Source organism: Pogoniulus pusillus, chromosome 19 (genome assembly GCF_015220805.1).
Source record: "Pogoniulus pusillus isolate bPogPus1 chromosome 19, bPogPus1.pri, whole genome shotgun sequence".
Lineage (NCBI taxonomy): Eukaryota > Metazoa > Chordata > Aves > Piciformes > Lybiidae > Pogoniulus > Pogoniulus pusillus.
In genome coordinates, this window is record NC_087282.1 from 5,634,266 (window position 1) to 5,651,303 (window position 17,038).

At 53.2% G+C, this 17,038-nt stretch overlaps 1 protein-coding gene across 1 annotated transcript in view; it reads right to left on the reverse strand.

Moving 5' to 3' along the window:
* Positions 1–2,506: 2,506 nt before the first annotated feature.
* AR (androgen receptor) overlaps positions 2,507–17,038 on the reverse strand; it is a 79,736-nt gene continuing 65,204 nt past the window's right edge. Inside the window, exons 5-9 of the mRNA XM_064159025.1 lie at positions 11,918–12,062; positions 10,849–10,979; positions 10,197–10,354; positions 8,507–8,842; positions 2,507–5,737 (exon numbers count right to left, since the gene is read on the reverse strand). Coding sequence (XP_064015095.1) covers positions 8,687–8,842; positions 10,197–10,354; positions 10,849–10,979; positions 11,918–12,062 — 590 coding nt within the window. The 3' untranslated portion in view covers positions 2,507–5,737; positions 8,507–8,686. The remainder of the gene's footprint in view (positions 5,738–8,506; positions 8,843–10,196; positions 10,355–10,848; positions 10,980–11,917; positions 12,063–17,038) is intronic.

The window sequence follows — 17,038 nt, forward strand, 5'->3', positions numbered from 1 at the left end:
CTGTCCAGAGAAGGGCAATAAAGCTGGTGGGGGCCTGGAGCACAAATCCTATGAGGAGAGGTTGAGGGAGCTGGGACTGTTTAGCCTGGAGAAGAGGAGGCTCAGGGGTGATCTTATTACTGTCTACAACTACCTGAAGGGGCATTGTAGCCAGGTGGGGGGTGGCCTCTTCTCCCAGGTAACCAGCAATAGAACAAGGGGACACAGTCTCAAGTTGTGCCAGGGTAGGTATAGGCTGGATGTTAGGAAGAAGTTCTTCACAGAGAGAGTGATTGGCATTGGAATGGGCTGCCCAGGGAGGTGGTGGAGGCACTGTCCCTGGAGGTCTTCAGGAAAAGCCTGGATGAGGCACTTAGTGCCATGGTCTAGATGATTGGATAGGGCTGGGTGCTAGGTTGGACTGGATGAGCTTGGAGGTCTCTTCCAACCTGGTTGATTCTATGATTCTATGATTCTCTCTTTGGGAATCAAGTACCCAAAAGCAGTTGTAATCCCCAGCCCCATTTAGCTCTATTCTATGATTCTTGGACCTCCCAGCAAGTTCCTCCTCCATGCTGAGAGGTGAAACAGTCCCAGAAAAAGGATTGCTTTTTTCTGAACTGGCTGCTCCTTGTGGAGAAACTGACCCAAATTTAAGTGGCTTCATAATAGAATAGGGGGATAGGTTGGACTGGATGATCTTTGAGTTCTCTTCCAACCTGGTAAATTCTATGATTCTATGAATCACAGAATCAGTCAGGGTTGGAAGGGACCACAAGGATCATGCAGTTCCAACCCCATCCTCTCAGTGCCATGGTCTAGTTGACTGGCTAGGGCTGGGTGCTAGGTTGGACTGGATGAGCTTGGAGGTCTCTTCCAACCTGCTTAATTCTATGATTCTAGATCAGCCTGGCCACAGCCTCATCCAGCCTGGCCTTAAACATCTCCAGGGATGGGACCTCAACCACCTCCCTGGGCAAGCCATCCCAGGCTCTCCCCACTCTGATGCTGAACAACTTCCTCCTCACATCCAGGCTGACTCTCCCCACCTCCAGCTTTGCTCCATAACAAACAACTGATTTGCTCATTACCAGGCCCTGTGGCCTCATGGTAGCTGGGCTGTGTTTGGAGAGCTTGGTGCTGTTCAGTTGGCTGCTTCTCCAAGGGCTGCTCTGGTCCCTCCAGGCCTGCAGCTCAGCACCACAGCAGCCACCAGCTGAGCCAGGCCACACAGCTGCTTTGTGGTTAGACACAGACAGGCAGATCAGCACTTGGGCTGCGATGGCTCATGGTGAACACCGTTGTGGAGGCCATGGTGATGTGCAGCAGAAGTGGCTGGAGTGTAGCAGAGCAACATCTGTCCAGATGAAGGGGATTTGCCTCTTGGCCAGAGACAAACAGAATCACAGAACTGTTTGTGTGGGAAGGGACTTTCAAAGGTCATCCAGTCCAATCCCCACCCTGCAGTGAGCTGGGACATCTTCAGCTAGAGCAGGTTGCCCAGAGCCCTGTTCAGTCTGACCTGGAATGGCTCCAGGGATCCTCTGCAGACACTCGGTGGTTTCCTCACTGTTCCCACGTGGGGAAATGCTGTGAGAGGCACACAGCTGAGGCTGCAGCTGGGTAAGGGGACAGAAGCTGGTGTTGAGACCAAGAGATGTGCAGCCACATCTCGAAGGTGAAGGACAGGGTCCATCACCTCATGATCACAGAAGCTTCCAGTCTAGAAAAGACCCTCAGCATCACTAAGTCCAACCTATAACCCTACTCTATATGACATTGGAATGGGCTGCCCAGGGAGGTGGTGGAGTCACTGTCCCTGGAGGGGTTCAAGAAGAGACTGGATGAGCCACTCAGTGCCATGGTCTGGTTGACTGGACAGGGCTGGGTGATAGGTTGGACTGGCTGAGCTTTGGAGGTCTCTTCCAACCTGGTTGATTCTATGATTCTATGATATGTTGGAGTGGCAGCTCCTGACTAGCCCAAGGGCCATCAGCAGCCAAATAAAAGCCTGATGGGGTTGACACTGACAGGCAGGTGAGATGGCACCACAGCCCGGACAGGGCAGTGGAGTTTTCACTGTCAATTAAGGGTGAACTTTGAAAATGAGACATTCCCTTTTGGCTGGGACTCGAGAGGGAGGGATGGGAGCAGGCTCCCTGCAGACGACTGACTGCAATGCTGCTCCTCACGGGCAAGGCTCTTTGCACTGCTCAGGCCATTGCACTCTCAGCTCACGGGGCACTGGCACAGGTACCACTGCTGGGCACTGCCAGTTGGTTGTGACTGATGAGTGCTGCTTCTTTGTGGGGTTTGTGTTTGTTCTCTTTTCCCCAAGCTCTTTGGCTTGTTTCACAGTGAATAAAATCTCGAGCCTGTGCTGCATTCCCACCTGTACCTCGAATCAAAGGCTGGGCTGATAAGGAGCCTTCTTTATGGCGTGGAGAGCACAGGTCAGCTTTAGAACCAAGCTGCAGCAGAGGGGATTTACAACTGCTCGTAAAGATACTGACACCACCACCAGGAGGAGGAGGACACTGGCCTTTATTAGCTCCTTGCTTTGAGAAATACATTCATCAAATGGACTCTGAATTAAAAGACCCAAAGAGGCATCTATGAAAGAATTAGTCGGTTGAAGTGTAAATGAAGTTAACAGCTCAGACGTGAGGAACAGCAAAACCTGACTGTGAAAACACAGCCTGGAAAAGACCCAGCGCAGAGCCCTGGCTGCTGAAAAATGACCCACTTAAGCCCTGGCACCTTCATGAGCTGATGTTCAGCGTGCTGGGCAAGGTTTGCCATGCAGGCAGCTGCAGACAGAAGCCAAGGAGACGCACAGAGCTGTGTTCCAACAAACGAGATGCTGCCTTTATTGTACTCGGCACAACAACAGATTCCAAGGTTACAAAAAGAGCTGAACACCAAGCGTGAGGCTCTACCCCGTGGCACAGCGCAGGCCCAGGGCTTGCAGGGGGCCCAAGCACAGACTAAATCAGATGAAAAGGGAGGTTGCATCTCCCCTGCTGTAGTGTGATTGGGTTTGTCTGTACCCCAGTGCTGGGCAGGCTTCTCTTTTGGGTACGGGAATAAATGTCCTTCAGTCCCATAGGGTGATGTCTGGGTCACAGTTGTCTCCTGGGCATCCCCCACTGCACCTCACCAGCCAAGGCAGCCAATGTCACTGCTCTTCACCATCACTGATGTCACGAGATGGCAGGGTTCAACTTCCCTTACTCAGTGCATTCAGCTCCAACTAAAGATCCCAGAGCAGTGGCAGTCATCCACCCAGCATCCTTCTCTAGGAGCAGAAGCTGGCCTCGGAGGCTGCCAAGTGGGGCAGAACGCTGCCCTTTCTGCAAGGTGCCTGAACAAGACCCACAGTGGTGCAATCCCCATACAGCTGCAACCATAATAAACTTATCTCTGTGTGCTTCACCCCCTGCACGCCTTGCAGGGGAGCAAGGTTGGCAGTGCAGCAGCAAAGTCCCACTAAGAGGCAGGGCAGAGGCTTGTCCGGCTCAGGCGTGGGCAGCCAAAAGCTTAACTCTAGCCTGGGAACCAGGCCTGGTTGTTGCACCTGAAAATCTCTCTGCCCTTTCTACAGGGTTCCTGTTCTTTCTTCATGGTGACCCTGCAGTGTTTGCTCAGTGGCTTCACCCCAGCACAGCCAAATGAGCAGTTGCAGACATTGTTACTCTCATCAGCACAGCTGTGGGCTGGGAGTCCCCCCAGGCCAAAAGGAAAAAAAAATAAAGGCACCAACAATGAACTTTTTGGCTTATTACAAAGAAAATAAAATCTATCAATCTAGAGAAGTCTTCTTATTACAGAGACATGTAACAAATCCAATCAGCATTCAGTTGCCACAGAACACCCAGCACAGAGAGCAGCTCAAGACAAATCTGCTGTGGCATGCTGCAGACATTCACCTTTTGAATCACAAGTGCAGGTTCTCCTGCCAAGGCATGAGCAAAAATCCCTCCAGGCTGCCCAACAGCAGGGTAGAGGTGGGCATGGGGTGGGGGGATGCAGCCTGAGGCCTTCTCATCCAGACCCACACCTGAGCTCTTCTCTCCCCCCCGTCCCAAGCAGCTGGCTGGGGCTGTGCTGCGAGTACGCTGCAGGTCCCATCCCCACCCCCCTGGGGATGCACACACGTCCCCAGCCCCACGATGCTGCTCCCCTGCCCCACCAGCACAGCAGCCAGTTTCCACTTGAAGCAGGCAGCCAGGACTGTGACTCAGGCACACTCACTGTGGTACATGAAGGCTTGCTGTGCCTCTGAGTCTGCTTGCAAACAGCCAGAAAGCAGCCACCACTCTAAGCCAGGACTCTGCCCTAAGGTGCGAGGACACTGTGCAGTCAAAGACAGCAGATACAAAGGCCACTCCATTATCCCCTCGAGTGCAAACACTACTCCTGCCTCACCAGAAGCAGCTACAAGCAAGCTGGAGAAGCAGCTGCCACCACCAGGCTGTGTCAGCATATGCTCTGTTCGTGCCACCAAAGGATGGCCCTGGGAAAACTGGGCAGGACCTAGCCAGGAAAAAACATGAAGAGCTTCAGTATTGGCACAAACTGACTCCTTGCCTGGAGAGGGTTTAGTTGCAGTCCTTGTGCAACCAAAGGAACTTTCTCAGAGCATTACAGAAATATCTTTAGCAATATAAAATGGGCATGCACTTTATATAATACACATATATATATATATATAGATGTGCTTAACATATCTTATTGAAACCCCATGGGAGAGAGACCAGCAACTGCAGGGATGGCTGCAGCCAGCAGCCAGCAGAAGCCAGCCAGAGCTGGCTCTTCCCAGTGGTGCTGTGGGCCTGGGAGGCAGGTGACACCTCAGGTACCACCTCAGCATCCCTACACATTGTGGCCCTGATCCCATCAGCACCACAGGGCCAGACTGACTGGTCTGAACTCAGCACATGGTGGGAAGGGCAGCAAGGGTCCTGCCCATCCTCTGCAGGTGCTGCCTCACTTGGCACTGCCATGGCATGGTGTGTGGTGCTCATGGCTCTGGCTTAACACCTTCTTTTCCCAAGCCAAGCTCAAAGGGCATTTTGACCCCCACGACAACTGTGCCAAGGTGCTGCCAGGCTCTGCAGAAGCGTTCACGCTGTGTGTCCAGGTGGAGAGCTGCCACCCCAGCTCTGACCTGTGCTAATCAAAGCCCCCTGATGAGAGTGGCTGGAGGTGTTGGGTGAACGCAGGCAAAGCTCTGCAGCCACTGGCACATGAAAGCTGCCTGCCTGGGCACGCAACAGCACCTTGCTGCCTGGCATGACACAGGACTGAGGAAGAGTTCCTCCTATGCTGGCTGGAGGCACCCTCATCTTGCACCCCTTATCTGACAAACCTGAACCCCTTCTGTGCTAAAAAGCTGCTCCTGGGCCAACACCAGCAGGTGTGTTCTGTCCTCCCTCTGCTGCCTTCAGCAGGGGCTGATGGCCTGGGCTGTGACTCAGATGAAGCCAGCACAGAAGCCCTCTCACTTCCCAGTTAAACCAGAGCACAGCCAGCGGATCCACATGGGGCTGGGGATGTGGGTCCTCCTCACCAGGGCTTGGCTGTTCTGAGGGAAGCCTCAGGGACAGCTGCAATGTGATGGTGAAGACGGTGAAATTCTCTTTATTAAAGCAGAAGCAGACAAGAAAAATGCACAAGAAAACACAAAGGCATACGGCAGGATCCAGACTTTGGTATGTCTTAAGCCTCTTTTTTATCCCCCATTTCCTCCAGCAGCCTACGAAAAGAAACAAGGAGCCAGAGTTAAGTCCCCCCAGCTAATCTAGACACAGGGGCTGGTGCTCCTGGGCCCCAAACTCTCTAGTCATCAACTTTTGAACAAGGAAGCTGCAGAAGTTCACTTGGATGCTGAAGAGACAGAGAACAAAACCTCAGTGCCCCACTCGAGGGCAGGGGGGCTGTGGGGTACCCGAATGCTCCTTGCCCCATCACCTGGAGAGAGTTCAGTGAGTTCCTGCTCCCTCCTGAAAGCCCAAGCAGGTGGAGAAGCTGCAGAGCCACGAGCTACACACCCTTGCAGCTGACACACAGGCAGTGCCCCCTTCTAAACCATTCTTTCATTCACACTGTGCTTCCAACAAGCCTTACTAAGGTTGATTTCTCCCCCACCCTGCAGCCAAAGAGCACCCAGCAGGGCACCCTGCACACACGAAAGCTTCACTCACTCAAACCTGTGCAAAAACTGAAGCTCTCCAGGAGCTACTCAAACTGCTCATAAACATCCTCCTTGAGATGACAGTGAGCAGGGCACTTCCCACCCAGCTGCTGCCACACTCTTCTGCCAGCAGCCAGGAAATGGTCAAGGAGAGAGGAAATGAACCAGCATCGGGTTTCTACTGAGGCATTAGCAAATATTAGTCAATCACACTGACATTTAAAATGCTAGGAGCCCCCCAAACCAGGAAAAGCTGCTGAGAACAGTGGCTTGTTGGCTGGCATTCAGGAAGGGTCTCTGAAAGATTCTGCTGGCACCCAGAAGAAGGGATTTGAGGAAGAGCAGGATCAGAACTGTATGTAGCAGGGCAGAAAAGCCCAACACAAACAAGTGCAAAGACAGTTCCTCCCTTTTCAAGAGTTTCAGGTTCTTTACCCTGTCCCCTAATTAAAATCCCATAGAGTGACTGAAAAGCATCAGGAAAAGTGTGCCACTGAGAGCTGGCACAGAACCCAGATGGACCACGAGGGCACCTGCCTGAAGATGGTGGTGATGCTCAGCTTGTGAAAGGCCCAGGCAGCAGAAGCATTTGCACTTACCCTCGTTTGCCACACTTCCAGAGCCCCTGGCAAGCACACACACGTGGCTGGTGCGACGCAGGGGAAGGCAGCATGGCATGATCCATGTGTCCCATCACATTCTCCTCCCCAGAGGTGGCATCTGCATCGTGCCTCTGGCCAGCCTTTGCAAGATGGTACCAGTGCTCTAGGGCACAGAGCTCTGAGTGGCCACAGTGCTCTGGCTTAGCACAGCATCCTGGGTGGGCACTGAGCTGTGGGTGAGCATGATGTCCTGAGTGGACACTCTAGGTGGGTACTGCGTGCTGGGTGGGCACAGTGTTCTAGATGGGTATAAAGCTCTGGCTGAATACAGCTCCACCAAAAGCTCTGCTCCACACCACAGTGGTGAAACCACCACCCACCAGTGAACTGTGTGTGGCACCAGGACCCCTTGCAGAAGTCTGTGGTGGCAGAGCCAGATAGTGCCACAGCCCCCCCCCAGGAAGTGTTGCCCTGGCAAGAGCCTGCACACGCCACACATGCTGCACCCCCAGCAGGGTCTGAGCAGGCAGGTTGGGTGGGCTCAGGGCTGTGCAGGAAGAGGGGAGCCACCTGCCTGCGCTGTGTGCAGGCTGTGGGGCCAGTGCCCCTGTTAGCCAGGACACATCTGCCTGTCCCCATGGCAGAGCTGCAGCCAGTGCCACGACAGCCTGGGCATGGGCTGAGCCACTCCCGTGCCCCGAGGAGCTGCTGGGGACAGTGTGGGACAGTGCCTGCAGGACCAGGAGCGTGGGAGCAGGCGTACGGGGCGGTGCGGGGGGCAGCGACCCCAGGCTGCAGTCAGCCACTGCAGCCGCACTGCTCCTAAGGGCAGAAGGTCCCTTCCACGGTTCCTTTACAAGCCCTGAAGCAGCACCAGGCAGTTCCCACGGTCACCTGCCAGGGTGGACTAACAGCAGCAGCCCGGTGGCCTCGCAGGTGCTGCAGATCCCAGCCCCACTGCTTTGCTCCTGGGACACTCTGCTGGCATCAGAAAGAACAGCTGGGACAAAGGGGAGCTAAGCAGCGTGGGGAGCCCGCACTGCGAGGGCATCCAGCAGCACAGAGCTGGTGAGGGAGCGGGCAGGGGCTGCAGGTGTCCACGGCAGGAGGGCAGAGCATGAGGTCTGAGGGCATCAGGCACTTGTGGAGGTGGGTACGGCTGTGTCAGGGGGGCAGCAGCTGCCGAGGACGGGAATGTGACCGAGATCCAGCTTGACCAGCCACAGGGAAAGTATCCCAGGTGGAAAACAGCAGCCACCTGCCACCTTTGGGGACTTCTGAAGGTCATCTTCCTCTCCAGCCCTTTCGCTGAGGACCCAGCAATGCTCCATCAGCTCATCCACGCGGGGCTGCAGACAGCAGCACAGTGCCCAGAGCGACCCCACCGCAGCCACAGCAGCAGGGGCTGTAAGTTCATCTTGTCCCCTCAGCTCTGTCTCTTCGCTGCAGTGTTGTAACTCCTCTGCTTCCCAGCACCATAACACAAAGAAAAAGTCCTGAAGGCAGGCCCAGTGAAGTCACCCACACCCAAACTGCTCAAGTTCAACCTGCTTCTCTCTTGGGTTTGCTTTTAAAAGCAACCCAAACCCAACAAGAACCTCTTGGCTTCCGTCCCCATCTCCTGCGGCCAGCGGAGAACACACAAACGAGAGAGAGCACAGCCTCAGTGCCAGAGTCCCAGCAGAGCCAGCCAAAGCTAGGCAGAAAGGTAGGAGCAGTTCAGAGGTACCTCAGGAGGAGCAGAAATGTCAGGAATCCCAGCAGGCTGTCCCTTGTGGCTGTCTGTCTTGGTGGCACACGGCCGCTGTAGAGGGGATTCCCCAAGGCACTGCAGTACAGTAGTGCAGAAGTAACAGGCAGGAGATGGCTGAAATGGGGGTGGCAGAACTGGGAAGGTCCCTCTGGAAGATCACTGTGCGTGGAAGTAGATAGGCTTGACTTTTCCAGACAGGATCTTGGGAACCTGCACAGAGATGATCTCGGCCATCATTTCAGGGTAGTCCACGCTCACCATATGTGCCTTGATTAAAAGGTCAAATGTAAACTGATGCAGGTCCTTGGCAATCTGGGGAAGGAAGAAAGTTTGTTAAAGGAGAAGTCTTTGGTCAGCAAAGTCTCAGGGAAGACACTGAGCAGACACAGCAGGTCAGGGCTGGACCTTGCTGCAGAGGGACCTGCCTTGCTCTGCAGCCATCACTGCCTTGCTGGCAGGTTGGGAATAGACCAGGGAACCAAGCAGGTTAAAATCATAGAATCAACCAGGTTGGAAGAGACCTACAAGCTCATCCAGGCCAACCTAGCACCCAGCCCTATACAGTCAACCAGACCATGGCACTAAGTGCCCCAGCCAGGCTTGGCTTCAACACCTCCAGGCACAGCACTCCACCACCTCCCTGGGCAGCCCATTCCAATGCCAATCACTCTCTCTCACAACAACTTCATCCTAACACCCAGCCTAGACCTCCAGTGGCACCACTTGAGACTGTCCCCTTGTTCTCTTGCTGGGTGCCTGGCAGCAGAGCCCAACTCCACCTGGCTACAGCCTTCCTTCAGGTAGCTGCAAACAGCAATGAGCTCTGCCCTGAGCCTCCTCTGCTGCAGGCTGCACACCCCCAGCTCCCTCAGCCTCTCCTCACAGGGCTGTGCTCCAGGGCCCTCACCAGCTTCATCGCCCTTCTCTGGACACCTTCCAGCACCTCAACATATCTCTTGAAGCTTGGAAGCATGACACATGTTCTGCCATGGTCCTTCCCACAAAGACATTGTCAAGTGCCTGTGTGCAGCTGCTGCTGTCTGCACTTAGCAGGAATCACTTTTTGCTTGTAGACATTTAAGTGTACGGGCAGGGAGCCAAGTTGAGAGGGAATGTCTGGCTCATGCTGCACCACTACAACTTTAAGTCACAAGCAGTAAGTTTGTTTCCACTGCTGCAATCAGGGAAGATTCACTGGGGGCACTGGGGCTTGGAGCTGCTGTGCTAGGACAACAATGGAAAAGCATCACCTACAAAGAGCTTTTTATGGCTAAATAAGGAAGCCCATGAACCCCAGCAGGAGGGTGCTTACTGCAGAGGCTGACAGGCACAGAAAACCTTTCCTCCCTCAGCAGAGTTCATGTCTGGCTTTTCTCTGTCATCTAATCTGGGAGCACACTGCCACCCTGCCCCTGCATATGTCCTCCAGCTGTTAAAAACAAACCACAGTCACCAAATCCTCCAGCACCCCAGGTTGGCAGAGACTTTGCAAGGTCACCAAGTCCAACTTCTCTGGGAAGAGAAGCATGGTTGAAGCTACCCAGAGCCCTGCCCAGTCACAACTGGAAAGCCTCCTGTGACAGGGACTCCCAAGACCCTGGGGAGGTTGTTCCAGTGGAAAGTTTCTTTCCTATCTGAATAAAGAGACATCTCAGTGTCCTCTTACAGGATGCACGGAGTCCAGGACCTTGGTGAGCTGGTAGAATCTCCGGGAGCAGGAGGTGGGGTTCTTCCTCTTGCAAGCGATGATGCGGTCGAGTTCCTTAATGTAATTCATGCGGAGCTCATCAAAGAGCTTCTGGTTCTTCAGGCCGTCCACTGGAACTGGGGGGGAACATGGAACACAATCTGTAAGGGTTGGCCAGAGAGCATGAGGAAGGCTGAAGAAGTGGTCAGTACAGATCTCTTAGGCTATGGCCTTCACTCGGATCAGCTTGCTGGACGACTGCTAACCGCAGGACCCTTTTTCAGCCCTCTATAGGCAGTGTGCCACAAAGCGGTGCTGTGCTCCTGCTCAGCAGCCAGTGCTTGGAGGTCCCCATGGTGTGACAGCAATCGGGCTGAGGAGCAGCCTCTGGCAGGAGCTGCAGTGGATTGAGGGCTGCACTGCTGTGTCAGGAGAGGGCTGGCTAAGGGGGGCTGAGTGGGGGAACCCCTGCGCTCAGCAGCTCGTTGTCTCTGAGCAGCTCAGGCAACATCCACAGCCAGCCCTTGGGACGCAGGGGAAGGTGCGCGGGGAGAGCATCTAACAGCTGTAGGGTGATAGAGCGTGGGGCAGCTGGAGGTCTGCTGAGGGGGGGCTGTGTGCGAGTACTCACTAATGCTGAAGAAGAGCAGAGCCTTCATGCAGAGGAACTCCTGGGGCGTGATCTGCAGCCAGCCAAACTCCTGCGAGAGGTGCCGCATCCTGACGCACTGGCTGTACATCCTGGACTTGTGCATCCGGTACCTGGCAGGGCGAGACGTGGGGTGGGGAGATCAGAGCCCTGCCTGCAGGCCGTGGGCTGCACACACCCTGCCTGACCCAGCAGCTCCCACCGCGGCCTGGCACGTCCCTGCTGCCTGCAGGAGCCTGTGTAATCCTCTCTGCCTGGAAAGGGAGGAGCAGCTGGGGTCTGCAGAGCTCCTCTGAGCCTCTGCCTTCCTGGAAAACCACTGCAGCAATGCCCTAGATGTGGTATCTGTGAGTGTTTCCAAGTGCAGCTCGGGGCTCTCACAGGGCATCAGAGAATCATAGAATCAAGCAGGTTGGAAGAGACCTCCAAGATCATCCCAGCCCAACCTAGCACCCAGCCCTATCCAGTCAACCAGACCATGGCACTAAGTGCCCCAGCCAGGCTTTGCTTCAACACCTCCAGGGACAGCGACTCCACCACCTCCCTGGGCAGCCCATTCCAATGCCAATCACTCTCCCTGACAACAAATTCCTCCTAACATCCAGCCTAGACCTCCACCAGCACAACTTGAGACTGTGTCCCCTCGTTCTGTTGCTCGTTGCCTGGCAGAAGAGACCAACCCCGACTTGGCTACAACCTCCCTTCAGGTAGTTGTAGCCAGCACTGAGGTCTGCCCTGAGCCTTCTCGTCTCCAGGTCTGCATGGACCAGCTCCCCCGCCCAGCCAGCACCAGCACTGCCCTGAGCAAAGCTGAACCTATGGCAAGGTTGAGGGAAGAAGGAGCACAAGACACATTACAGCTGTCCCTACTGCTCCAGGGGATGACTGCAGAGTAATCAGAGGGGAAGAGCAGGGCCTTCCTGTGCCCTGATAGCAGGGTTGCTCGAGCTGCACTTCATAAGCAGTTGGGCAAGCAAGTTGTGTGTCTTGTCCCTCAGCTAGGCTGCCCCAGCCAAAGCACAGCAGCAGATCGCTGCTCCTCTGCACTCACTCGTTGAAGACCAGATCCGGGGCGAAGTAAAGCATCCTGGAATTGACGTTGGTGAAGGATCTCCATCCCATGGCAAAAACCATGAGGCCCATCCAAGAGTACTGGATGATGGACATCTGGTCATCCACGTGCAGGTTACGGAATCCTGGGGAAGGAGGAGAGAGGGAAGTCAGAGGGGAATGCTGGGTTCCTGCAGCTACTGCTTTGTGCAGACTCCAGCTCTCCTGGTGTGATAAAGTGGTCCACAGCCTACCCTCAGCTCATCCTGAGACGCTCATGCACAGCTGGGTGACACAACCTGATGTGCTCACCACACCCTGATGTGCCAGCACAAAAACTGCCACACCAGGGCACTCAGCTGGCAGGGGAGAAAGGAAGTCCCCAGACACCCAGGGGGAATAACACCAAATGCAAGCAGCAAAGTGCTCTAAAGGAAGGCAGTGACAAGCGGTGACAAATGGCATCTTCCCCCTGTGAGTCTCCAAGATCTTCACAGATTGTATTTGAAGGCTTTGCCTGAGGTGAACAAGCATCACTCTGCAACAGATTGGATGAAAAAAGACACAGCAGGATGGGATTCAGGGAATTCCCTTGGGAAGGAGTGCTGAGCAGGTCCAGCCCCCTCAGCATCAGCTCAGCTGGGCACAGCTCTCATTGCTGGCACTAATTAGACACCCGGCCTGGCTGAACTCTCCTGTGCCACATAGAATCATAGAATCAACCAGGTTGGAAGAGACCTTCGAGATCATCCAGCTCAACCTATCATCCAGCCCTACCCAGTCAACCAGACCATGGCACTAAGTGCCTCATCCAGTCTCTTCTTGAACACCTCCAGGGACGGTGACTCCACCACCTCCCTGGGCAGCCCATTCCAATGCTGTGTGCAATCCCACTCTCTCTGTGAAGAACTTCCTCCTAACATCCAGCCTATACACGCTCTGCAGCCACCTCAGAACACCCAAACCTCTGCTCCAAAGCATTCCCTATTGCCTTATTATGAGACTGGATGTGAGCCATGAGCTGAGCAGGATGGATTTGCTTCACAGTGCTGACAAGGATTGATCAGCTGAAGGAGAGTGGGAACCCCAACAGCAACCCCATCAATCACACCACACTCTCCAGGCACCAGGGCAGCAACCAGCCCCCCTTTAACCAATTACTGCTGTTGGTGTAGTGCTGACACATGTGAAAACAAGAGGGGAAAAAACCTTCCTTTTGTTTTCAGCCTGTTAGGACTCCACCAAATCCAAGTGACCTGATTTTACTGCCTGATGCTCAGAGGCAGCAAGCAACCCCCAGGCCTCATCAGGCAGCTAACAGCCTGCTCCCTTCCTCTGTCAAATGCACAGGGCATTTACTTAATGACTGTGCCCACGAGGCTGAAAACCTCTGCAGCATCACCAGCTCAACAGAAATCCCAATTAAATCCCAATCAGTGCTCCCAGATGGTGGCTCCCAGTCAAATCCCAGGCGTGGCTACAACACAGACACAAGCATCACCTCCAACACTGTGCTGGCTCTCCAGATCCTTGTAGTTAGTCAAGTGCAGTCTGGTTTCAAGAAAATCATATGTTATTTCCATCAAATATTAAAGCAATTCTAACACCTCCAGTGGATAATTATAATCCACCAAGGCAAGCATTTGTCTCTTGCTTGGGAAGCTGTCAGCTGCAAATGAGCATGCTGCTTTCTTGATGACTAAACTTGCTTTGCTTTGGTACATTTCTCCTCTCAGAGCACATTAAAATGATCGATTTTGTGCACCAGCAGTGTCCTGCCAAACCCAAAAGAGGTGATTCCCTTCCAGGGTGCTCTCAGATACCAGGGGAATATGAATCCCTGGGCAGCCAAAGAGAAACTCCTCAGAGGCGTGCAAGTGTGGACAAGGAACCTGGGCAGCTAAAGACTTCATCAGATCAGCCAAACCACCTCTGGGAGGTGTCTAGGCTGGACCTTCATATAGAATCAACCAGGTTAGAAGAGATCTCCAAGCTCATCCAGTCCAGTCAAACCACTTCTGGGAGGTGTCTAGGCTGGACCTTTATATAGAATCAAGCAGGTTGGAAGAGACCTCCAAGCTCAGACAGTCCAACCTAGCACCCAGCCCTGCCCAATCAACCAGACCATGGCACTAAGTGCCCCAGCCAGGCTTTTCTTGAACACCTTGCTTTTATACATCTCAGCAAGCCTATGAGTGAAGTAGACATCACCACTGTTTCTTTTTCACAGCCTATAACCTGCTTTTTCTCATTAAAATATCCCAGTTAGCCTCAAACCAGCACACCAAGGCATGATAGAGAGGATGAGGTGGGAAAGAAGGCAGCAAATTGGAAGTGTCTGATGGTTTGGCTTCCCTCATGCTTGTACCATGGCAGCAAGGCCCATAAATCCTTTCACCAGAGGAAAATTACTCTCTCTGAGTGGCTTGGAGGCAGAGAGCACTTTCCTGAACAGCAAACTCAATGAAATCTAACCCTAATTCTCCCAGGTGATCCAGCCCTCCTTTTGCTGGGTTCAGCAGCCAAAGGACAAGCACCAACACCTACAGCAGAGCCTCCACATCCCATGGTCATGCCACAAGCATCGCTGTGCCCGTACAGCCCAGCATCAAAGCCAGCTCTGTGGGCAGCAGCTGTCAGCCAGGAGCAGCTTTCCCTCAGCCACCCAGGAGCAGCTTTTCAGCCCATCTGTGGAAGTGTTTGTTGCTCCTAATCTTCACTGTGAGAAGGCCTCCGGTGAGCTCCTTCCTTACCTTGTAATTACCTTCACTAGCAGGAAAAAATACTTGTGCAATGTTTATCAGTGCTTAAGGAGAGGTATTTGAACACAACAGGTTTGCTGTTGCAGGACTGGATGTCTGCTTGCTGCCTGCCCACAAAAACAAGTTCTATAAACACAGTGACCAACTTTCCCAAAGCAATCACTGTCACCAGACCCTTGAGCTGAAAGGCCTGGAAACAGAACTGACTTTCAGAACCCAGATACCTATCACATCCTGGAAACTTCCCTGCTCCAAGCATCTTAGGTGATGCATGGCCAAAATCACTGTGAAGGAAAAAAACAAACACAAACCTGGCACAAAATCACCACAGAATTGTCAGGGTTGGAAGGGACCTCAAGGATCATCTGGTTCCAACCTGCCTGCCACGGCCAGGGACACCTTCCACTAGATCAGGTTGCTTTGAGCCTTAAAAACATCCAGGAATGAGGCTTCCACCACCTCCCTGGGCAAACTGTTCCAGTGTCTCACCACCCTTATGGTGAAGAACTTCTTCCTGATGTCTAAATCTACTTTCCTCTAGCTTGGATCCATTCCCCTGGGTCCTAATGTTTCAATATTAACAGTTAATAGTCACCAATTCATGTGAGTATTTTAGTACTGGCTCATTTAGAAGAGACCCAAGATACCTTGTACAGAAAGAAACCAGAGCAAAAGGATAAGTAAATGTACTGGTAACTTCAAGGTGTCATGCAAAAACCTTTTCCTTGTGAATAATCTTAAAGCACCTGGGGTGGGCAACAGATTCTTCTCTCGTGATGCAACGTGGGGCCAGAAGGCCACCAATCAGCAGCTGACCACCTCGGGTGTTACATTAAAGCTCCTAAAGGAAACACTGATTTTGTACCTGGACATTTTATTGTCCATAGACTGGAAAAGATGCACAATTATCATAGAATCAACCAGGTTGGAAGAGACCTACAAGATCATCCCAGCCCAACCTAGCACCCAGCCCTAGACAATCAACCAGACCATGGCACTAAGTGCCCCAGCCAGGCTTGGCTTCAACACCTCCAGGCACAGCGACTCCACCACCTCCCTGGGCAGCCCATTCCAATGCCAATCACTCTCTCTGACAACAACTTCCTCCTCACATCCAGCCTAGACCTCCCCTGCCACAACTTGAGGCTGTGTCCCCTCATTCTGTTGCTGCTTGCCTGGCAGAAGAGACCAACCCCACCTGGCTACAGCCTCCCTGCAGGCAGCTGCAGACAGCAATGAGCTCTGCCCTGAGCCTCCTCTTCTGCAGGCTGCACACACCCAGCTCCCTCAGCCTCTCCTCACAATTAATCACATCCCTATTGTAAGCTGTTATAAGGCAGGATGTCTGAAACAGAACAACAGGCAGTGACCTGGACCCCCTCCCAAAAAACCCTGCTGAACAGCAGGACTCTGCAGCAGCACCAAGGATGGGTTCCTCTCCGTGATCTCACCTGATCCCAAGGCACCAAGCAGCTCAAACTACAAAGAGTTCTGGGGTTCTTCTGCCTCACTGGGAGCTGTGCTGCAGCCTGGCCTTGCCTCCCTGCTCAGCTCTGAGGCAGCCACACACCCCAAGCCAGTTGATTTTATGGACTGATTCCTGACAGCATCAGGAACGAACTGGAGACCTCTCACTGCTGTCAGATAAAATGATTTTCAACCCAATACACTTTGAGTGCTGATCTGAATTAACTCTAATACCTTTACTGGACTTATGTATGTGGAAAAGGGAAAGCACAATCTCCTTCCACTTCCCTTGAAGTGGGTAGGTTTTATGGAATCTAATCAGATTTTTTAATGCTGTTTTTCAGCAGCTCTCTCAGCAAACTCTGGTTATTTAATCTTCCCTTTCTGGGCAAACCACAGTTTGATTCCCCCTTCTCCTACGCAGAATTTCAATTGCAGAGGGTCCAAAGGGTCAGACATTATGTTTTCTCCACCAAAGGGAGGCTGATACTGCTAAGTGCAAGCAAGCAGGACTCAGAAGTGTTCCAAACTGATGTAGTCTTGTTCTCAGGGTATCAGTGAAACCTTGCTGGAAGAGGTGCAGCAACACCTTGCTGCATACCAATCACTCTTGGTGTACAGGGGATGTTCAATGCAGGGTGCAAGGTTAATAATCACCTGTCAAACAGAATTAATCTGTGGCCAGGATTACCAGGCCCAGGCTACCTTTCTTACAGTGTTGAGTTCCTCCTCCTCTCTTTACAGAGAGAGTGATTGGCATTGGAATGGGCTGCCCAGGGAGGTGGTGGAGTAGCTGTGCCTGGAAGTGTTCAAGAAAAGCCTGGATAGGGCACTTAATACCATGGTCTAGTGACTGGATAGGGCTGGGTGATAGGTTGGACTGGATGAGCTTG